This window comes from Oryza glaberrima, chromosome 9 (assembly GCF_000147395.1).
Source record: "Oryza glaberrima chromosome 9, OglaRS2, whole genome shotgun sequence".
Lineage (NCBI taxonomy): Eukaryota > Viridiplantae > Streptophyta > Magnoliopsida > Poales > Poaceae > Oryza > Oryza glaberrima.
Genome location: NC_068334.1, coordinates 17,938,299 through 17,961,493, shown reverse-complemented (window position 1 = coordinate 17,961,493; position 23,195 = coordinate 17,938,299). Strand labels below are relative to the sequence as shown.

The window sequence follows — 23,195 nt, the reverse complement described above, 5'->3', positions numbered from 1 at the left end:
GTTCTCGTATGCTTCCTAGTACAATCTGCGTTGCGTTGACTGACATGTGGGCCCGAGGGCCGGTCGCGCGTGGCGACGCGCGAAGTTACCGAGAAGACGCGGAGGAGCGTAGGCCCACGCACATAGCTTTTGTTCTCCGTGGAAGGAGCTCGAGGGACAAAGTTAGGGGGACATAAGTCACTGACAAATGGAGCCCACCCTCATGGGCCCAGATGTCAGAGACACATGAGACTCCTCCTCCGTGCTCCGTAAGCTTCGTGTTTTTTTAAGCCGGAGGGCGTCGAGTTGACTCGCCATTTCGCCATTTCGTCGAGAGGTTGCTGTGCAAGTCACCAACCCATTCCGGCGGCGGCGGCGGAGGAGACCGAGATGGGGATGGAGAACCCGCCGCTACGGTGGCCGCCGGGGTTCCGCTTCAGCCCGACCGACGAGGAGCTCGTCCTCTACTTCCTCAAGCGCCGGATCGCCACCGGCCGCCCCACCCCCTACATCGCCGACGTCGACGTCTACAAGTCCCACCCCTCCCACCTCCCTGGTAACCACTCCCCCCCTCCTCCTCCTCCTCCTCCTCCCCCGTCGTCGATTCCTTCTCCTGCACGACCTCACCGTGGAATCGTGTTGCCGGCGGCGGAGCAGAGAGGTCGGCGCTGCGGACGGGGGACAAGCAGTGGTTCTTCTTCAGCCGGATGGACCGCAAGTACCCCAACGGCTCGCGGGCGAGCCGCACCACCGGCGAGGGCTACTGGAAGACCACCGGGAAGGACCGCTCCATCTGCAACGGCGGCGGCGGCGGCGCCGCCTCGGGGCGCGCGGTGGGGAGCAAGAAGACCCTCGTGTACCACCACGGCCGCGCCCCGCGCGGGGAGCGCACGGACTGGGTCATGCACGAGTACACCCTCCTCGCCGACGCGCTCCCGCCCGCCGCGCGCGACCGCGAGGCGTACGCTCTGTACAAGCTGTTCCACAAGAGCGGCGCCGGGCCCAAGAACGGCGAGCAGTACGGCGCCCCCTTCCGGGAGGAGGATTGGCTCGACGACGACGACCACCACCACGACCAGCTTCCTTCTGAGGCGGCTCTTCCGGCTCCAGCCACAACTAGTGGTAGAGCTGCAACAACTGAGGAGCATGCTGACTTTGAGCTTCCCGGTGGGGATCTTGATGTGCTCCTTGCGCAAATTGAAAATGATCAGGACATAATCGAAGCGCAATTGGATTTCTCAACTCATGTTACTTCCCAAGTTCAGATTCAGCATCGTGTTCATCAAGGTTGGCTCAGTGATGATGGCGGAAAATCAGATGTTGCGGATGCTACGACTAGTGGCAGTGCTTTGTTGATGGCAGAGAATACGTGCGCTGAACTTCCAATTGATGGTCTCGAGCAACTTCTGATGCAAATATCGGATGATCAACAGACAGTTGAAATGCTCTCTGGTTTCTCAGCATCCGTTCCCCAATCGCAGCTTCAACATGATGATCATCAGGGTTGTCTTGGTGTTCATAGGGAGGAGGTTGGTGTTGCAGATTCTACCACTGTTAGTAGTGCTGTGGTGACAGAAGAATGTACTGTCCGTGAGCTTCAGGATATTGAAGGGCTTCTGATGCAAATAGAAAATGACCTGGAAAATGCCGAATCACTGCCAGATTTCTCCACACCAGTTCATCTCCATGACTGTCATCAGGTTTGTCTTAATTTTGCACTTTATTTTGTACTAGTTCATCATGTAGAGTATGTGTAATTTCTTCTGCATTTGTGCTCATACAATTTTTTCCAATCCAAGTTTTGAAAGACACAATAATTTAGATGTCTAGTCCACACCTTGGGAACATGTTATGTTCCTAAAACCAAAAAAACATCATCCTAGGGATTGTAATTATGTTGTTACAATTTTATTGCAATATGCTTAAGCTTTATTTGCTTGGACCTTACTCAGGCCGCCTTCGGAGATTTTCAAGGAAGCCAGAGGGCTACATTCAACATTGCAAATCTTTCTACTATGGTGCAGGAAAGCCCAAATTTTGATCTGCAAACTGGTCCAAGTAATCAAATTACTGAGTCTATTCTCACCACCGAGCCAATGAATGGAGAAACAAATGCTGTGGAAGAAACAAGTCCTCTGCGCTCTATGTCAGTATTGGGTAGTTATGATAGGCAGGATGGTGATGATGAATTCCTTGAAATCAATGATTTCTTCGACCCAGAAGATTTAGAACAGATTTTGGGCAGTACAACAAGTCAGAACTTGATTCCTGCTGATGATGGAGTGTTTGATAGTTTGCAATACTCTGATGCTCCAATGTTTCTGCCTGGTTCATTTGACACAACTGGTGTGGTGGCTGAAAACCATTATGTTGAATTTGGTGCTAGTGGAATTCAGAACCAGGGATTTCAGCATACAACTGAATTATGGGCACATAATCAAGTCGCTCTAAATGTGCGGAACCATATGAAGGACAACCATGTTATCTTCTCACATTCATCAGGTGCTTAACAACGCCATTTCATTTACAAGCTTCTCTTATTATTACCTTAAAATTATTTCAGAAACTATACTGTCCAACTTCTGATTATTGTTTTCTCAATAAAAGGCAGCCAGCATGCCTCCTCTTTGTATGAAGATGAAGCATAATGCTGCAGAGGGTCCCAACTTCTAATTGAAACTACTATTACTTCTGAACATTGCAGATGCTACCATTATTCATACAGTGAATGAGCAACCGCCTAACCGGAGTTCATATGCTTCACAATCATGGTTCAATGGGGCTCTATCTGCCTTGCTCGATTCTGTTCCTAGCAGTCCAGCTATGGCTGCTGAAAACATAGGTCTTAACAGAACACTGCAACGCATTTCGAGCTTTAGGTCACAACAACCTGCAAGAGAAGAAGTTAGCAGTACTCTTATCAACACCAGAAGAAGAGGCGGTGGGCTAATTTTCATCTCGTTAATGGTTTTACTTGTTGCTATCATGTGGACCTTTAGCAATGGGTCTGCAGTCAAGCTTAGCAAGGGGTTATGGAAGTTTCCCTCTACATAATAGGATGCACCCGGTTATCCTGGTGGCCAATGCTTCTTACTACTTCAAGTACTAATTCTTGTTTTGCTATCCTTTCCTCTATTCCTTTACATTGAAAAAGGCAACAATCTAGGAAAATATTAGAGGATTATGTGGTGTTAGCACTTACTTTCAGAATATTATGCGAGAGATGTTAAAACAAAACAAAATGAGAAAAAGAAATATCTGAGGTGAACTTCTGGATGTTTTTGTCCTCATCATTTTGATGAAAGTATATATTGAATGTAATTAAACGATGATGGATTGTTGAGAAGTGCAGTTGCTGTGCACGATAAATGAAAAATCCATTTTTGTTGCAAACTTGATTTTCCTATGTGGCTGCCCCTATAAATGTGTAAAAAAAATGATGGACTACTGCTAGTAGATTTGCCTCATTAGAGTTGTATAAATATAAATTTAGACTCCAATGATCCAATCGTCAAGTTTGTGCCCATCTTTTCTGTCGAACATGTTTCTATGTTTCTACTACTATATGATGAAATGATTTACCTGTGCTGGATCAGATATTTTCCTTCTCTATGTTTAGATTTGACACGGAAATTAGATAGGTGTGAGTTTTGTCCTCCTTATTTTAATATTATTATAGTTTGAGCTTGTTAGCCACAAGTGGCAAAGACGATATTGTTCCTTTTTTTCATTCCTGAGGCCAATAAGATATTTTATTAATCAGATGAATTAATATAATTTAAAACCGTGCATGGCATAGGATTGAGATTGATATCCTCTCTAATCAAATCCATGGTGCCTTTCTCACTGCATGTGGTCCAGGGATAATCGGACCATATGTTAGTAACAAAGTCACGTGACTTCGACGGCAGAGTATCCTGATCCGGTAGACAGATGTACTGCTGTTAAACTGCCAGAGTAGACAGTGTACTGTTTGCACGAATCTCAATGCGCCGAAGCAGCATTTGGACCGTTAAAACTAAAATGGATAGGCTGAGGGGAAAAAAACCAAAAAGGAAAAAAAAAGAAAAATCTAGCATAGCATATCCCCCTTGAACCTCTTCAGTCAAGTGCGCCTCCTGCTTATCTCCTTCACGTCTTCACACCCTCTTGCCGTTTGTCTCACTACAACCTCGTCTTCTTCGTCTTCCTCCCCGTCGAGAATCCCGCAGCCGCGGCAAAGGCCACCATGAGAGCCGCCGCCATCCAGACCCACGCCCTCGTATGCGCGCCACCGGGGGCCGCCGCCGCCGCGCTGGCCCCATGGCCGCGGCGCGCTGCCGGCGGCGGCGGGGGAGGACCCCTCCTCCACCACCACCGGCTGAGGAGCGACCTGCCCCACACGCGCTCCCTCCCCTGCCGGGCTCGCTCGCCGTCGTCCTCCTCGTCGTCGAATGTGGTAGTAGTCCTCTCGAACAATTTCGTTTCTCCCGCGCGCCCGTCTTGTTTGTTGGGAAGCTCTATGCTGATCTCTGTTGGTTATGAGCTCCGAGCAGAATTCTGGGAGAGGGGACGACGCGGACAACCTGCTCGAGGATTTGCTCAGCAAGCATGGCGAGGTGGTGTACAACGCCGGTGGGGCTCCGGGCATTGATGCCGACGATGACGCCGAGTGCTTGTCCTGTATGTTGCCTCTCCACTCCTCTCTCTTTCTAACTCCAGTCTGCTTATGCCTAGCCAATCTAGAAACTGAACAAATTTGTTCAAGAATTACTGACAAAAACCCTGAGAACATTATTCATGAATGTATCCTGCTGAAGTTGTCATCCTATCAAAAGAATCAAATCGAATGTCCTGCTTGCTATATGTGCTGAATTGAATTCTCTGTTGCTGATTGTTCATTGTAGTCATATATAGATTCGTACTCACTTGCTTTATAATATTTTTTTCTTTAACGGTCCAAAATACAAAATCCCTGAAGCTTGAACATATCTTTGTGTTCTCTTCAGTTGCTGTCTCCCTAGCTAAAGTTGCAAGCGAGGTGAAGGCTGCGGATATTCGTGTACTATTTGTGAAGCCGCTCGTTTACTGGACGAGGTTCTTCATCATCCTCACTGCTTTCTCAAATGCACAGATTGATGCTATCAGGTTCGCTTCAAAACATCAGTTTAAGTTACTTGTTCACAACTAATTGTGCATGTAATTTCAACCAAAGAGAAACTTGAAAAATGCTCTGCTTGATTTCATATTACGACTTCAGTTTTGACTCGTGTAACTTGGCATGCAATATTCAGGATTACATTTTGCATTGCAGCTCCAAGATGAGAGACATCGGTGAGAAGCAGTTTAGCATAGTTGCATCTGGTGATACAAAACCAAATTCATGGACCTTGCTGGACTTCGGTTAGTCTTCTATACTCTACAGTCATACGTAAAATGGTTAGATTTTTCGATGCGCAAATCTGCGGCTGACCTATTACCCTTTTCACTCTTAACAGGCGATGTTGTTGTCCATATATTTCTTCCGCAACAGCGAGCATTCTACAACTTGGAAGAGTTCTATGGCAACGCAACCTCCATTGAACTCCCTTTTGAGAAGCAGTTGCAGTGACTGCTGTTTTCATCTTCTCCTGGAGAAATTGCAGGTTTCCACAAAAACCGAGCAGCATTGCGCCATGGATTCTCCACGTCTTCCTGCTCATATGTGACGAACTGCTCGGAGCTATAGATTTGCATGGTCTAACTCGCCAATGTCACCTGGTGACTGCTCGCCAAGTTCAGAAGTGGGGCACCATGATGCCAACATTCTCCTTATCTGTTGTTAGACTACGTGAATCATTGTATTAACTATCACATTAGAGACGATAATTATTGGTGCCAAGACGAATAGAGGCCAAGATGTAACACATTGTGCCAGTTCAGATTTCAGACGCGAGGATGCAGTGTGCAAGTTCAACTTAGGCATCCTTTGGAATGAAGGAATTTCAAGGGATCTTTGTAGTATTTGGACTAAATTCTATCAAAATCCAGTAAAATTACTCCGCGGTAAAATTACTTGGTCGAATCCTGAACAAATCTACGCGTTAGATACGTGCCATTTGCCGGTGTAATGTTGTTATCTGTTGCTATCTGAAATCTGATAAGAGTTCTGACGGGTTGCAAAACTTGCAATGTTCAGAGTGTTCTCTGAATTCTTATATCTGAATTTCTGAAGACTCAACTGCCACGGGAGGGATGGCGCAGCCGGAGACCTTGTCGCTGGCCGGGCGGCGGGTGGCGCGCCGCAGACCGACGCCGGCGGCGGCGGCTACGGCGGCCGGCTCCACGCCATCCTGCGGCAGCGCGGCGCGCGGCCGGTCCCGGTGCCCACCATCGCCATCCGCGCGCACGACCCGGACATCCTCCGCCCCTTCGTCGCGCCGGGCGGCCTCGACGCCTTCGCGGCGCTCGCCTTCACCTCGCGCTCCGGCATCTCCGCCTTCTCCCGCGCCCTCCTCCCGTCCTCCTCCTCCTCCCCCGCGCGGCGGCCGCGGCACCCCGTCTCCGACGCCGCCACCGCGCTACCCTTCACAGTCGCCGCCCTCGGCAGCGACGCCGACCTCCTCGACGCGGCGTTCCTCTCCAGGCTCTGCGGCGACGCGGGCGGGAGGGTGTCGGTCCTCGTCCCCGACGTCCCCACCCCGGCCGGCCTCGTGGAGGCGCTGGGGAGCGGGTCCGGCAGGCGCGTGCTCTGCCCCGTGCCCGACGTCGTCGGCCTACGCGAGCCGCCGGTCGTGCCGGGCTTCCTCGCCGGGCTGGAGGCGGCCGGGTGGGTCGCCGTGCGCGCGCCGGCGTACGTCACGTGCTGGGCGGGGCCGCGCTGCGCGGAGGCTCTGGTGGACGCCGCGGCGCCCGACGCCGTCGTGTTCACCTCCACCGCCGAGGTGGAGGGCCTGCTCAAGGGGCTGGACGCCGCGGGGTGGAGCTGGCCGCGGCTGCGCGCGCGCTGGCCCCGCATGGTCGTCGCCGCGCATGGCCCCGTCACCGCCGACGGCGTCAGGAGGCTGGGCATCGAGGTCGACGTCGTCGGCGCCAGGTTCAGCAGCTTCCATGGTGTTCTCGACGCCCTCGCCGCGAAACTCGAATCAGATTGAAGCACTACTATTGTTCGTCCCAAATCCGAATCAATTTTAGATTTCTAAACCGAATCTTGTTGCGAGTTCTTCTCCTACCCATCCGCGTCTCGGGGCTCTCGGAATCGAATCCTCGCCAAGTTCGGATCAACGAACCGCCCTTATAAGCCCGCGTCCCCTCCTCCCTCGCGTCGACGCCGCACCGCACCGCATCTCCGCTCGCCGCCGCCGACGACGACGAGATGCTTTCCCGGATTCTGCATGGCTATGGAGGACACGGCGGGAGAGGCTTCGAGCAGACGTACCGGTGCTACTCGGCGGCGGCCTTCAACAAGCCGCAGCTCGAAGGCGGAGACAAGGTGATCATGCCGGCGTCGGCGCTCCACCGCCTCGCCTCCCTCCACATCGACTACCCGATGCTGTTCGAGCTCTCCCACGGCGACGCCGCCGCTGCCCACCGGGTCACCCACTGCGGCGTGCTGGAGTTCGTCGCCGACGAGGGCACGGTGATCATGCCGCGGTGGATGATGCGCGGCATGCGCCTCGACGACGGCGGCCTCGTCGTCGTCAGGAGCGCCAGCCTTCCCAAGGGCAGCTACGCCAAGCTGCAGCCTCACACCGGCGACTTCCTCGACACGGCGAACCCCAAGGCCGTCCTGGAGAAGACGCTGCGCAGCTTCACCTGCCTCACCACCGGCGACACCATCATGGTGGCCTACAACAACAAGGAGTTCCTCATCGACATCGTCGAGACGAAGCCCGCCTCGGCCGTCTGCATCATCGAGACGGATTGCGAGGTCGATTTCGCACCTCCACTCGATTACAAAGAACCTGAAAAGGTTCAGCAGAAACCATCTGTTCCTTCAAGCAAGGCGGCTTCCGAAGATCAAGATCAAATCAAAGATGAGCCAGAATTCAGAGCATTCACTGGTTCAGGGAATCGTTTGGATGGTAAGGCCTCAAAACCGCTAGCAGCAGGGATCTCTTCTAATCCTGCTGCTGCAAGTTCTGCAATTTCAGACTCGAACAAGAAGGTGAATCAGGAGACAGCAGCATCAGGAGTTAGCAACTCTACACGTCAGAAAAAGGGGAAGCTTGTTTTTGGTTCAAACAAAAGCAGCAGCAGCAGCAAAGAACCAGAGAAGGCTCCTCCTGTTAAAGTTGATGAACTTGCAAAGAAGGAAGAGCCCAAGTTCCAAGCATTTTCTGGGACGAGCTACTCGTTGAAACGTTAGCTGCTGCTATTAGGGTTAAAAGTTTTGGAATCAATCATTTGTTTCTTACTTGGAGTTCGCCTGGTTACTCTGGCAGCTGTAAATGATTGGTAGCAATGTGTATCTTTATCATTTTCAGTTCTCCCTTAATAATTCTAGTTATTGTCTTGCTAATTAAAAGAATTCCGTGGATTACATGGAACCTGATACTATTTGCTTGACCATATGTGGAGTTTTCTTGCAATGTCAAGCAGAACGCATTGCTAATGTACTCAACCAACTCCCTACCTAGAGAAGATTCTAACTGAATCTACCCTCAACCAACCTGCTTCTCCATCAGTTAATTATGATCACAAAAATGAGGTGATGTACAACATTTCTTGGTCCTCCTCCTCTAGGATATTTCTTTGCTGTGCTTATATGAGCAGGTTGATTTGCTTCAGAGTTCAACATCATCACTTCCAGTTTGAGAAAATGGTGATCTCATCCAAGGGCAAAGTGTGTGTAACTGGTGCTTCAGGCTTCGTCGCCTCTTGGCTCATCAAGAGGCTTCTTGAGGCGGGCTATCATGTGATAGGAACTGTGAGAGACCCAAGTATGTGTAGCATTTTTCTTGATTATGACAGTGCATCAGTTCATTACTACTATTCACAACTGTGAGATTAATTATGGTGTGTGTGTTTTGGATAATTTAACAGGCAATCGCGAGAAAGTGTCCCACCTTTGGAGATTACCAAGTGCAAAGGAGAGGCTGCAACTTGTGAGAGCTGATCTGATGGAAGAAGGGAGCTTTGACGATGCTGTGATGGCTTGCGAAGGCGTCTTCCACACTGCATCGCCTGTCCTTGCCAAATCTGATTCCAATTGCAAGGCATGATAAAATTACTTCCAATCTTCGGTTTTTATGATGCATCTGAATGTTTATTTACCTGAACTGTTATACTACACTCTCACTGCATGGTGCATGCTATTACTGTTGCAGGAAGAAATGCTTGTTCCTGCGATAAATGGTACTCTGAATGTGCTGAAATCTTGCAAGAAGAATCCATTTCTGAAAAGGGTTGTTCTTACATCCTCATCATCCACGGTAAGAATCAGGGATGAGAGTAAACATCCAGAAATCTCACTGGATGAAACAATATGGAGCTCTGTGGCACTCTGTGAAAAGCTACAGGTGAAAAGTCCATTTCGGTTTACAGATTATTTGCACCTTTTGTGACCCATATAAACCTTTGATTTAACAACGCTACTGATATTTATGTGCATGAAGCTATGGTATGCCCTGGCAAAGATATCTGCAGAGAAAGCGGCATGGGAGTTTGCCAAGGAGAACAACATTGACCTTGTAACTGTTCTTCCATCATTTGTGATTGGGCCCAGTTTATCACATGAACTGTCTGTCACTGCTTCAGACATCCTTGGCTTACTTCAAGGTATTTCTTGTTTCTTCTGGAATCACTATTTATCTCTGAAAGGTTGCTGCAAATACAGACCGTTTACTCTTCTCTTCTACTGTTTTTCTTCAAACTTTAATCTTTCTTAGCTACTCAGCTAACGAAATGGGTTGCTATTTGCCAATGGAATGATCTTGCAGGTGACACAGATAGATTCATCTCGTATGGGAGAATGGGATATGTTCACATCGACGATGTGGCGAGCTGCCACATTCTGGTGTACGAAGCACCTCAGGCTACTGGGAGATATCTCTGCAACTCCGTTGTTCTTGACAACAACGAATTAGTCGCCTTGCTTGCGAAGCAATTTCCAATTTTTCCCATCCCAAGGAGGTCAGTCAATTGAAACACTTAAATCCCTTGCATCTCTGATGCTTACAACTTAATTACAAGCAGTTTTGTTTACTGTATTTTTGTTTACTGAAACTCTCGTCTTGGAATTAATTGCTGTGCAGCTTGAGGAACCCATATGAGAAACAGTCATATGAGCTAAACACATCCAAGATCCAGCAGCTGGGTTTCAAGTTCAAAGGGGTGCAAGAGATGTTTGGTGATTGTGTCGAGTCGCTGAAAGATCAGGGACACTTGCTGGAGTGCCCGTTGTAACGAAAAAAAGGGATCTTTGGCACGGTACCAACAAGCTCATGGCCAAGCGCACACTTGAATTGTTCTGACTTTGATTCGACACTTCGCATGCCACTGCGTTTCTCCTGTAATAATTCGCATGTCATTCCCTCACCAGACTACAAATAAATTGTCAATTTGTTGCTCAGTCTTCACAGACCATATGCTTAAATGTAATGCTCTGCTTGCTTTCACTTTGGATGATGCTAATTTCAAGCGGTATTAAGTGCCGCTGATCAGGGTTTACTATTTCAGAATACATAACTATACCAAGTGTGACCGAAATTTCAGAGATTTCGAATGAAAATTTTCAAAGTCTTCACAAATTTTGCTAAATTAACACTTTTGTTTTTTTCCTAAAATAAAAAATAAATAAATTTTCAGCTGGTAGAACATCCTATCAAGAAGACCCACCGGTAAACCTGAAATTTGAATTTTGGACATTTTCGTTCCGAAATTGTTAACCCTGTTGCTGACATGTCGGAGGTCTGAAATGATGCCTCTGAAATCTGAAGTTGGCTTCTTCCTTCCTGATGTGCTTGCCTTGGTCACGCAGTGTGGGCGACACATGGGCCAAGTGTGCGAAACAAACGAAAGATCCGGCCCATGTGTCTCCCACGCGGGGCCGAGCGCTCCGATCCGTCAGCCCGAGACAATTTCACCGTGTGACGCAGAGGCATAATACAAAAAACCAGACCGGCCCGGCGGTTGAACCGGGAAAAACCGGAACCAGCCCCTCAGCCGGTTCGGTTTGCTGCAAGGACCGGATATGCAATCGAACCGGTCACAACCGGAAGACCCGGGCGGTTTTTGGGTGAAAACCGGCGAACCGGACGCATCTGAACCGGCGAATAAATGAAAAAAAGGGTGGGGGAGATGGGAATCGAACCCTGGATGCCTCGTTACAAGTTCAACAACTAAGCTAACTAGACTACTTACACATGCTGTTTAAAGGGGAGTACACATATGATATGAATGCTCTGGTTCTGCAGTCGAACCGGATGACCCGGCGGTCAGACAGGGGCAGATCTACAGTACTATGGCCGGTGTTAGGCGACACCGATGACTTTGGGCAAAATCTATAGTAAACCTGTTTATCCATATGTCATAACATCATGATCTAAGCATAATTAACATACTATGACACCGATAGATACGTTATGACACTAACTAATTGATTTTTTAGATCCGCCACTGCGGTCAGACCAGTGAGCCGGTGAACCAGAAGCTTGACCGGTTCGATGGCCGGTCCGACTTTTTGCACTATGCGCAGAGGGCAGCAGGCAGCCAGGCACGTTTGTTCTGGCCAGCGTTGTTTGGCTCCTCTGCTCCGCAGCCATCTCAATTTAGTGTCAAGGGTGAACCAAACAACTTCAATGTGTATAACTAGTAAATTCACCAACTGGTAAACATATTCTGCACAATTAACCTCTCATCTTGTTATAAACGTTGAGGATAGTTTCAGCTAGCAAATCAGTAACGGAGTAACATTAAACACATGCACACAAATACATAGTGATTTACATGGAAAAAATCTCATCGGTGTGAAAAGTAAAATAACCACCGGACTGATGGTCCTCTTTAACCTTCCGCTATAATCAACAATGAGTACAAATAAAGTATTCTCTAAAACATCTAGAGACACATCACATAGACAGTTATATCATCAAACTACACATTTGGTATCATCAACCAATAGTAATAACTAAAAAGAGTTATAACAACAACAAGTAGATAAATAGCATATTTTGTAACCTTCAGTTCTTAGCTGAGATCTCCCTAACTAAATAAGCAAATTGCACAAAACTTGACACAAATGATGATCTATGAGTCTTTTCCAAGCAGTCAATTAGCTCAATCGGATACCGTTTGACCCCGCAAATTGATATTCTACCAAATATTGTAGTCACTCAAGCTAACAAACCACCACCCAAACCTGATGTTTTACTCAATCAATTCTCACACAAACTGACTTGATTAAAGTGCACTAAGCGATTGTGGACCCCCGTTTTTATAACAGGAATCAATCGTGTAAACAGTACCATTTCCCTAGATCAAGTAGTCTGGTACACACGAGTTCATAGCTGAAATACCAAATGCACATACATGAGAGTCTAGTGCAAATTATTACATCATAAGCCCGCAGGCATAGTCTTAGATCATCGGACCGAGCAGTCCGGAATACATTCCAAAAGCAGAAGTAGATAAGGCAGCGGAGTTAAGGCAGCGGCACGCCATTGCCACAGGCAACGACCGTAACTAAGACCTACTGAGCGCCATCGTCTTCATCACCCTCCTGGTAATAGGCATAGGGATCCTCCGAAGCTTCATCTCCGGCCTCTGATTAGGTTTATATATTGCAAGGGTGAGTACCAACCGTACTCAGCAAGCCACCACAGCAACAATGCACATGATAGGGGTATTCAAGGAATGGCTATGGTTCTTTTGCGCAAAGCAAGTTTTGTAATTCTTTTCACAAGCCTAAGACCTAGCATAAACTGACCAAATTTTAGTTCTAGTGTTCATGTTAAACAATGACGGTTCTATCCACCATCCATTGTAATCCCAAGGATAGCTTCCTGCCATTGAGTCCTCATGGTTTTCTGAGGACGTCCATCTTCCCTCTTCTCGGAAAGTGGCTCCAACAGCATAAAATCATCATGCAATAACCCATCCCACACAAGTTAAGAATTTAGAGTCTAGCCAAGTGTAATACACGTCCCGGTGCTCAATAACCGCGAGCACGGCTATTCGAATAGATTTGGTTTACTCACACTGCAGTGGATGTACACTTTACCCACACTCCGCGACTGCCCAACACATGAGCCTCGTCCCAACACATAAGATGCGTCACGGCAAAGCTTTTTGATAACCTCGCATTGGCAGTACCTGCTCCATGAACTTTATATCCTCATGCACTCTAGGCATACACGGTTTCTAGCAATGAGAGGAGTTCTGGCGCACCCGGGAAGGGAAGACTCACACATGCATTAAGTTATAATTATGTTTAGATTCTCACATGGCAGTCCTACCGATGGCGACACCACTGTAGACACCCGCCTCGCGGTCCTACTAATGGCTGCCCCACCGTAGAGCCCCTGCCTCACACATCAAGAAACCACTATACATGGATACTGCCTCCACTCAGTTATCTACTCCGCTAGGTCTATACCCATACGAGAAGTGCGGTTGTACGGGGGTCGTTTCATGCTTAACTTCATGGCTTGGACCTTAATTGACCGGGGACGGTACTAGCCTTTTCCGGACACCACCCAAATCCTCCGTCCACCCCAGTCGAAAACAGTTGTTTAATTTTATTTCTCCTTTCACAAATCATGTCATCAACATCATGGCAATATGGCGCTCATGTCTCCACATGCCGCATCTCAATTACCTTCCCAAAGGTAATTGCCCAAGCATATAGCATTTGATAAATATGAGTATGCATGATTCTAGAATAGCATTTCTAAGCAATTGTCATAATTGACTAGGGACTCATACGTAAACATGGTTACGAAGGCATAAGGGGTAAACAATAATCAAGGCATGGCATAATCACAAGTAGGATGTTCATCATTGCATGCCATTTTACTTGTAAACAAAATAAGTTCGCAATTGGGATCAACATGTTCAAAGAATAGTGATGACTTGCCTTGCTCGTAGTCCTGCGGGTCTTGATCCTCGCTCGGATCCACAACTCCCTCGGGGTCTAAAAGTACATGCGAAGAATTGATTTGAATTCAATTAGAATTCAAATGAAATCCAAATAAACTCGAATAAAAGTCGAACGCGAATCGATCTTTCTATATCGACTACAAAGTTTGCGAAACCACGCTATTCCAATTTCAGGGTCATTCAACCCAAGTCACTTTGTGATTTAGAAGTACATTCCTAAGAATTCAACATAATTATTTATTTTTTAAATAAATCTAAATTCCTACCGCGAATCGGCCACTTACAGAGATCACCAAAAATAATCTATAATTATATTAATATTTTACAATTCTAGACTATAATTAATCTATAATTAAATTCTAATTATTTTAAATTTTCTAAACTTCTTAATCTCCCTTAAATTCCTATTTATTTTCCTTTTCTTTTTCTCTCCTCTATTCTCCCTTTCCTTTTCTTTTTCTTTCTTTCTTTTTTTTCTTTCTTTTTCTCTCTCTCTCTTTTCTTTCTTTTCTCTCCCCGGCTTCTTTCTTCCTCTCTCTCTCTCGGCTCATGCTCCCCGGGCGGCGACGGCGGCGGAACGAGGGGAGGGCGGCGGCTTACCGACGGCGGCGGCGACGACGGCAGCGGTGGCGACAGCAGCGCAAGGCGTGGTGTCGCCCGGCGCGACACACGGCGCGGTGAGGCGGCACCGAGGGTGGCGGCGCGGTGGCATGAGAACGACGGCGCGGTGGAGAGGGTACAGGGGAGGAGGAGGGAATGGAGTGGGGAGAATGGGGAAGGTGGGGTTTTTATAGGGAGAGAGGGAAGAGGGGGGCCGGTTAATGGCGACGCGATGGCGGCGCACGGAGCTCGGAACGACGGCGACGCGTGGCGACGCGACGGCGCGGGGCACGAGGCGGCGAGGCGACGGGCGACGCGACGGCGGAACGGGGCTCGAGGCGACGGCGGCACGCGCGGCGCGGCAGCGGGATGGTGACGGCGACGGCGCGGCAGCGGCGGCGCATGGCTCGGAGCGACGACGGGACGCGACGGCGACAGCGCGCGGCGACGCGCAACAGGCGGCAGCGGCGACGCGACGGGTGGGCGGCGCGGCGCGGGGCGCGAGGCGACGGGATGGGCGCGCGACGCGTCAGCGGCGACAGGACGCAACGGCGACGGTGGCGCGGGGCTCGGGGCGGATAGGCGCGCGCGGCAGAGGAGGGGGCAGGGCTAGGGAACCTCGTCGAGCACCTACTGCGCAATGAACAGTGCTAGTTCTTATTTAACCCTAATTTAGCCTATTCTCTATATAAATTTTATTCTTTAATTCCTAATTTTTGCATAAATGAAGTGTACTCAATATTTATGTTATTCTAACCAATGGATTCACCCTAGATTAATATTACCCATATTTTATTTTTATATAATTTACTTGAATTTAATTAAAGTTAATTCTTATTCCATCGCACTTAAATTTAATTGATACTAATATGGTCGCGATAATATTTTTATTTATTACCAACCTCACCTAATCTTTATTTTAAATTATATTTTAATTATTTATTTTGCCAGTTTAATTTTAGGGTTTATTCCTAATTAATTATTCTTTATTCGCGATCAACGAACTCCGAAATCAAAATCCAATGAAATAGACGAATAAAATCGGCATGATGCAATTTATTTAAAAAGTTTTTGAAAATCCGTACTTTTAGAGTTTTGATTTTGTTGGTCGAATTTTCAGGGTGTTACAGCGATGAATGAATTTTTCAAGTTTGGTTGTGCCAATCCAACCACGTTTAAACATCTAATCATTGACTTGTGATGATCGGGTAAGATCCACCAAGGTAGACAAACTGCACCACTTTTGCTGGTTGCTTCTTCTCTTCAATGGCAGTCCCTCATTGTCTCTCTCTTCCAAGAGGATTTTTCTTCCCACCACCAAGTACGAGATATCTCAACCATTCATCAACAACCAAATCAACGGCTCATATTTGTTAGATTTTTGGGTTGCAATGGATTAAGAGCAAAATCTTCGTGTGAAAGGAATTTAGCCTGAGGCATGGTTACATGTCTCTAAAACCGCTGTATTTAACCGTGACAGTCTTTTTAAGAAAGGATAAAGTACTACTCCCTCCGTTTCAAATTGTAAAACTTTATAGCATTGCTCATATTCATTTAGAAGTTAATGAATCTAGACACATATATATGCTTAGATTCATTAATATCTATATAAATGTGGATAATGTTAGAAAGTCTTACATTGTGAAACGGAGGAAGTATAAGCTAAGACAAGCTACACTTTATTAAGCACATGATTCAACATGCCATACTGTTCTGGAAGTTAAGCTAAGAATACATGTTCAACATGTCATACTCTCACTTTGTGGCGAAAGTTTTGGCACTCGTGACAAAATCGAACTGTGACAAAGTTACCAATATTTCTCCCCTTTCTTGTCGAGTTGTCGACACTGCCATACTATTAGCATCACAACTCACAAATCACTTATATTTACACACACACACACACAATGCAAAATCCATTACAAACCCAACCCACGCCATTGCCCTCACCAGAAATCCGTTCTTTTACTTACACCACAACGAGACAGCACTGCACATCCAAACCGCAATTTGAAATTTGAATTTCAAACAAAAAAGAAAAGAAAACAAAGAAAAGAAGAAGAAGAAGAATAAAACGAACCCAAATCCTTTTTTGCTGCATGCCTACTCGGCCAGGTCCCTATGTACAACGTATCTGAAGGAGGACTTGTAGGGCAGCCACTCGACGCACTTGTCGATCCTCCTCCTGAGGCAGAGCTGGATCTCCCGCTGCTGCGCCTCCGAGATGCTCTCGCACACCAGCTCCACCACATGCCGCAGCTCCAGCGCTGCGTCCTTGGCGTAGTAGTGCAGCACCTTGGGCAGCATCAGCGCCTGCCTCCTCGCCACCACGTTCGCCTGGATGAACTCCGTCCTCGCCACCTCCAGCTGCTGGTGTATCTTCTTCGCACTGTACAGCCTCACCTACAAACACAAGATCCAACTTACAGCTTTGATATTTCCTTTTTTTTTTACATGGATGTTTGGAGTCATTTTTTACCGTCCTTGAGAGGTACAGGAAGTACAGCTTTTTCTAGCGTTGAATGTGGTACTACCTTGTACTTGTAGTAGTACCTTGGGTAGTACCAAATTTTGCGATAGAAAAATATGGTACCTACTCGAAGACCGTAAAAATTTCTTGATTGAAGTATGGCTGGAAGTGGTGGCTTACAGGTGGATCTGAAAATGCTCCAGTGGAGAGGGCAAAATGAGCAACTGGCTCTGGATGCTGAAGGGCATATGGATGCCTGGCTGTCCCTGCCATGGATCTCTTCGTTGGTGCGAACAGCGCCCGAACCCACTGCGAAAACGGTGTACAAGATTCCGTTGTTAGTTTGCCACAATGGCAACTTTTACGGTGGTCTCTGGTTTATCCGTACACTGTTTCTTTCATATGATTGTTTTTGACTATTTATACTGTCAAAGTGTTGATGATTTTAGAGAGAAATGTCTGTCCTGTTAATGGAAATGAAAGGCAGACATACCAGCGAAGGACGATGGGATTGGCATCCAAGAATTGAGTTCTGGATTATTTGAGCGTTTACTGACTGCCCACCAACATTATACGCAGCCTGGCAATATATTTGTCAGAATGGTCAGAAAGATTCATATATGAAAATGAGTGAAGTTAAAGACTAGAGAATAGGATGTACCTTCAGAATCATGTCCGTGCTTTTCATGCGTTTATCGTGCAGCCCGTAGGCCAAAAATGCCTGATATATTACAAAGCAGTTTAGGTTAAATACCATTATCTGATTTCTGAGGCTAATACTGAACATAGCTAAGGTGATATCCGATTTTAGTATAGAGCATTACATGCATGACTAAAGCATTGTGGATGTTAATCCAAAAGCAGAGTTGCTCCTCGTGTGTCATCTTTGTTGGGTCAATTTTTTCAAGCCGTTGAATCAGGGACCTGGGAAACATTATGAACAATTATACAGCTCACTAATTGACGCATCTAACATTATGGCAGAAAAGTTCACATGATTAAATAAGTGACTTTTTTTTGTAATTTTCTTATTTTAAATGCTTACCTGATAGTCTCAAGCATTTTTGAGGCGTAATCAAACTTGTCAGCATCTATTCGTATCCTTGGGACAATTATCATGCCTATGTTCTTTTGTTCATTATTCTCTTTCTCGTATCCATATTGGCGAGGGCTCGGGGTGATATCGAAGTTGTACCGAGGGCTCCAGCTATCATTGCGGTTCCTCGGAGAAAAAGTACTTGAAGATGAAACAGAAGGACTGGGGGAGGTTATGTATTCGCTATCTTGCAGTGGCACGCTTCCGAGTTTACAGTAGACAGCAGCTATGCAGCTCAGAATGTCTTCTGATAGTTTGCAAGAGATCTTGGGTACATATTCAGAAATAGATGCACTCAAGAAGTTAACAAGGCTGGAATGCCTTGAAGGTGATCTTGATACCTCCTGCAAAATATGAGAGACGAGTCAGGTGTTTTCAAATACAAAGAATATGTTACTAAAAGGAGATAATAGTGTGGTCTGTGTCCGTTCAAATGAGCTGTTGCATTTTCATAAAATAAATAAATGAAGATAAAAGGTTCGCACACTTTTAGTATCTGAGACTGTTGGTAAGTTGAAGGCTGCAGATTGCTTGATGTCTTTCAAACGAAGGGCACCCTCGTCAATGTTTTTCAGCAATTCTTGATCCACCTGTCAATGGCATTAATCTTAGCACATGAATATTTGGCCTTTATACTAGCCATCACATGATTTCTGCTGATTTGTGTATCATCCTTAATAATGTACCTCACTCGTAACACTGCCAGACTCCGATAAATACTGATCAAATGCTTTTCTGTAGAGGGATAGCAGATGCAATTCCTTTCGGACGACTTCCTGCTCAAGGGCCGCAATCTCCACGACTAGATCTGTGATGGACTGCAGTAATGCAAGATCAAGACTAAGGATACATCTATAATAAATGGCCATAGATTAACTCATTATCATGCATCCCAGTTTTTTTATAACTTTCAGCTTTCATTGTGCATTGATCTGGATTAGTAATGTCCATGCACACTAGGGGTGTAATTACTGTACTCTATGGTTCTACTAATGAAAAAAAAAGTAGAACAAACTCTCACATGAATAGAAGGCATGAATTTCTTCATATTTGATCATATTTAAAAATATCGAAACAATTTTCCATGAATTGTATCAGACCTTTGAAGCAGCCTTTTGATTTCTTTCAGTTACTGTCCTGGAGTAATGGCCTGGCATATGCTCTGGCAAGTTAAGTGAGAATCTTCTGTGCAGTATCTTGTCCTGACTAGCATTCTGTATGATGTGGTAAAATCAAAATCAAGTACTTGTATGCAATATATGCAAGGGTCTAGTCGGCGATAATAACTGTAGAATAACTTTTTATTTCTGCGCCGAATGGCGAATGAAGTGAAAATGGTATACTTACAGGTTTGCAGTAGGAGAATCGTGGCGATATATCCAAGGCACCTTCATGTATCTTCCGGATACTAAAATGAAAAAAAGAAAATTCATTCAATCAAATTACACAACAAATTGAAAGTTAACTAAGCAATTCAAGCCTTCATCAAAAAATACAAGTCCCAAAAAAAAACAGTACGAGAAGATAGGTATAGCGGACACTACATGGATAGTACATTCTTCCGCAAATTCACAAATATATATAAAAAAATCATTTTATAACTATATCCTTATGCTTAATTTTGTTCAAAACTATTTTTTGTGTTTGTATACCATGTGGTCAAATGGTGTTCTAGTGAACTCTGAACACTAATGTACAGTGGAGCCGTACAAGAACTACATGTATGTGGTCAAGAGGTATTCAATGTGGACTGAAGAGGGACGGTTGCTGAGTAATGTACCAAATTAATTAGATGCCGAACTAAAGTTCAGCAAAATTACTCCCTATGTGCGTATGAATGATGGGACAGACTGAATAGCACACTTAATTACGGATTGGATTCTAGACACAGCTCCCTTTTCAGTGCTCTTTCATCAGTTTTTTTCCCCAAATACCAATTCAGAACTTGTAAATTACTCATTCCTGCTTACTCAATGCAGGAGATAACTTACGAATTGAAATTGACACTGAATTGCACAAGCTCGAGAAGAAAATTAGTTTTTTTATGGACTAATATACTCTGAGAGAAGCGCAAACCTCTGTGACTGAAGATGCTGGAGATTGCAGGACGAATAGATGGACCTCGGAGTGTCGGCGAAAGAAGCCGTCTCTGAAAGAACACCTGATCTTGACGCCCTATCCATGGCGGCAGCAGCTAAAGTTCTCTGCTTCACTCAGCAAGAACCTGCCAAGCACCGATAATCATAAACAACTCCAGAACGTGTGCAATGGCGAGCAATCCCAACAGCCAAGAACTCCTAATCACTCGCTCCAGCGATGCTATCAGGCTGAACTCGCACTAATCCGTTTGGGAAGATGAATCTAACAGCAGGTGTCCCCTTACCTTGAGCTGTGCAGAGTGAGCTGTCCATGAAGAAAGCAGGAAAGGCCCTGAGTTCACTCACTCACTCACTCACTCATTCACTCAATCGCTGTCCAAAGCAGAAAGAACCGAGCTCAAATCGCTCAAGAAAAAAAGAAACGAATTCGCTTTCTTGGCTAACAACGCCCAAGAAGAAGAACAAGCAGCCAAGAACAGAAATGGAGGCGAAGCAGAGAAGGCAACCACAGATCACAGAGGAAGACGACGACGACGATTATAAGAATGAGAAGCAAGTGGAGATACTGAGATACTAGCCCTGGAAGACGAGAAAAAGGCTATGGCAGCTAGCCTACAAAACAAATGGGAATGGAAAAGAATGGCCAGGAAAAGCAATGCTTAAAAGGAAGCAAAAGGAGGAGAAAGAATCGAACAATGGCATCAATCCGTCTCTGCCCCACTGCCGTTAAATTCTTTAGCTAAAGGAACAGGGAAAGGCTAACACGACATCAAGAAATCTAATCAGAGCCGACGAGATGGAGAAGGTGGTGGCTACTGCTACAGTTGGGACAGCAGCATCAGAAGCAGGGAGAGAGGAGAGGAGGAAGGGGACGAGCACCGAATCCCCCTGTACTGAAAAATCCTTTTCTTTTTGCAGGAGGAGATGTGAGAATGAGTAGACTATTATTAGGTGGGGAAGCTAGAGGGAGAGGACAGGTGTGAGAATGAGGGAATTAGGTTGCTACCTTCTCTTCTTGTTTCTTTGCTTTGCTTTGGCATATGAAGGGATTAAGCAAAAGTTACCTAGTCCACCACCTTTGATTGATACCTGTTCCATGTATCCACCCCAGACAACTTGTTTTTTTTTTTTCGTTTTGGTTAGTTAGTCACTAACTATGTTCTTTAGGGGAATAGGGATGATATGTTAGAGAAAAAATGTAGCCAATGTTGTTTGGATGACAATAATAGTACAAATATTGTGCCATTTTTTTACTATTATTTAATTAATCACGTACTAATGAATCATCCCGTTCTACTTTCGCACGAGAGAAGTTTCCAACCTTCTCTTTCGAACACACCCTACAAAGATAGAAATTTCACATGAATCAGCTCGTTTCTGATTAAAAATCAAATAAAATTTGCATGGGCATTTGCATTTGTGTTGTGCTTAAGAAAATCAAATATAATTTATTGTTGTAGACCTGCCAAGGCCCCGTTCGAAACTGCTGAATAAGCCAGTCTCATGAAATTATTTCCTTCACATTCTAAAATGTGATTTCGAAAAAAATGAAATATGTTGCTCAGGCGACTTATTTTGAGCTACTTAATTTATTTCTAGAGATATTAATATGTTGACAAGTAAATCATCTACTATCTCTATTTCAAAATATAAACATTTTACGTGTCTATACACGTCTATCCAGATACATTTCAAACGAAATTTTAAAAAAGTTTATATTTTAAAACGGGGAGTACATTTCATCCGCTTTTGATCACTTTACGATGTAACCCCTAGCACTCTCATTTTCTTCATGATGTAAATACCACAATTTTGCTTCTACCACTAGACGGCGAAATGTAGATTCCTTGAGACTACTCTAAGTGGGCAACGTACTGTACCTTTCTGTGCAACAGAAGCGAGCAGCTAGGCAGCAACAGCAGGTTGAGACGATGAGCAGCAACATCAGGGCGGTATCTAGATCCAAAGTGGATCCAAACTTCAGTCTTTTTCCATCACATTAACCTGTCATACACATAACTTTTTAGTCATATCATCTTTAATTTTAATTAAAATTTAAACTTTGCGCCGAACTAAACACAGCCAGGTTGAGGACGTTGAGTTGAGTAGCAACAGGAGGTTGTGTACGTGACGGACGCTTCAGTTGCTTGGTCAAACCTGTACCCACTACCCAGGCGGTTGCCTTCTTCTGCAGTTGCATGTACTCAACTCCGAGATTTCGCACCACGCCACGCTAGTGACACACGCGTTGCATGCGTTGCGTTTCGCATCCACAGTAGCGTGCAGTAGTAGCACGGCCCGTCTCTGAAGTCTGATAAGCCTGATGCGATCGATCTCTAATCTCTGTTTAGTTCGACTCAATTTAATTGATAGTTTGGTTGAAATTGGAACGATTTGATAAAAAAATTAGAAGTTTATGTTTAAGAAAGTTTTGATGCGATGAAAAAGTTGAAAGTTTGAAGAAAAACTTTGGATCTAAGAGCAAGTTTAATAGTATAGCCCACTACTAACTTTAATTTATCTATAGTTAATCTAATAGCTAATTCATACAATAGTTACTTACTATACTATTAATATATGGTCCCACCTGTCATGCACACATTGCGTCTTGTAGTCCGTGCTGCAGCTGACTACAGATATGTAGCCCGCTGCTTTTCTCTCTCATCTTCTATCTTATTAAAATATATTTATAGCTGGCTAATAGTCTACTATTATACCTGTTCTAAACTCGGCCTCACTGCCAATGTGAGTACTCCTAAAATCCGTGCAGTTCGTACTACCAGTACTAGTTGCATTGGATGAGAAGGCAAACATGGCATGAGATTCTGCGCTGGAGCTGATGAGTGGAGGGAGGAGTCGTATGATGGAGGACGAGCCGTCATTACTACTCCCT

General features: G+C 45.6%; 5 protein-coding genes and 1 pseudogene across 6 annotated transcripts; 5 read left to right on the top strand and 1 right to left on the bottom strand.

Moving 5' to 3' along the window:
- The first annotated feature begins 195 nt into the window (after nt 1-195).
- Nucleotides 196-3,372, top strand: LOC127785092 (NAC domain-containing protein 16-like). 2 transcript variants are annotated; one of them, XM_052312516.1, is made up of 4 exons: nt 196-535; nt 637-1,679; nt 1,932-2,481; nt 2,587-2,722. In XM_052312516.1, exons 1-4 carry the CDS (start codon nt 370-372, stop codon nt 2,625-2,627), a joined length of 1,800 nt encoding a protein of 599 aa, XP_052168476.1. In that variant the 5' UTR covers nt 196-369; the 3' UTR covers nt 2,628-2,722. The 2 variants fall into 2 exon arrangements, with proteins under 2 accessions (XP_052168476.1, XP_052168475.1); XM_052312515.1 differs by having other exon boundaries at nt 217-535; nt 2,684-3,372.
- A 523-nt stretch (nt 3,373-3,895) lies between these two features.
- LOC127785098 (protein Iojap, chloroplastic) lies at nt 3,896-6,009 on the top strand. Its single transcript, XM_052312520.1, has 5 exons — nt 3,896-4,417; nt 4,515-4,641; nt 4,968-5,106; nt 5,273-5,361; nt 5,457-6,009. Exons 1-5 carry the CDS (start codon nt 4,208-4,210, stop codon nt 5,567-5,569), a joined length of 678 nt encoding a protein of 225 aa, XP_052168480.1. The 5' UTR covers nt 3,896-4,207; the 3' UTR covers nt 5,570-6,009.
- Nucleotides 6,010-6,192: 183 nt separating this feature from the next.
- LOC127785097 (uncharacterized) lies at nt 6,193-7,105 on the top strand (annotated as a pseudogene).
- Nucleotides 7,106-7,117: 12 nt separating this feature from the next.
- On the top strand, nt 7,118-8,496 carry LOC127785095 (uncharacterized). The gene has a single exon (XM_052312519.1). It carries the CDS (start codon nt 7,313-7,315, stop codon nt 8,303-8,305), a length of 993 nt encoding a protein of 330 aa, XP_052168479.1. The 5' UTR covers nt 7,118-7,312; the 3' UTR covers nt 8,306-8,496.
- A 142-nt stretch (nt 8,497-8,638) lies between these two features.
- On the top strand, nt 8,639-10,660 carry LOC127785094 (tetraketide alpha-pyrone reductase 1-like). Its single transcript, XM_052312518.1, has 6 exons — nt 8,639-8,879; nt 8,983-9,155; nt 9,267-9,458; nt 9,555-9,717; nt 9,879-10,071; nt 10,194-10,660. The coding sequence occupies exons 1-6, from the start codon at nt 8,651-8,653 to the stop codon at nt 10,342-10,344; spliced, it is 1,101 nt and encodes a 366-aa protein (XP_052168478.1). The 5' UTR covers nt 8,639-8,650; the 3' UTR covers nt 10,345-10,660.
- Nucleotides 10,661-16,495: 5,835 nt separating this feature from the next.
- LOC127785374 (uncharacterized) lies at nt 16,496-21,255 on the bottom strand. The gene is made up of 12 exons (XM_052312805.1): nt 20,587-21,255; nt 20,280-20,427; nt 19,551-19,611; nt 19,304-19,417; nt 18,890-19,021; nt 18,689-18,793; nt 18,153-18,547; nt 17,932-18,031; nt 17,769-17,828; nt 17,601-17,687; nt 17,288-17,416; nt 16,496-17,040 (listed from the first exon to the last, which is right to left on the bottom strand). Exons 2-12 carry the CDS (start codon nt 20,384-20,386, stop codon nt 16,741-16,743), a joined length of 1,590 nt encoding a protein of 529 aa, XP_052168765.1. The 5' UTR covers nt 20,387-20,427; nt 20,587-21,255; the 3' UTR covers nt 16,496-16,740.
- Nucleotides 21,256-23,195: the final 1,940 nt, after the last annotated feature.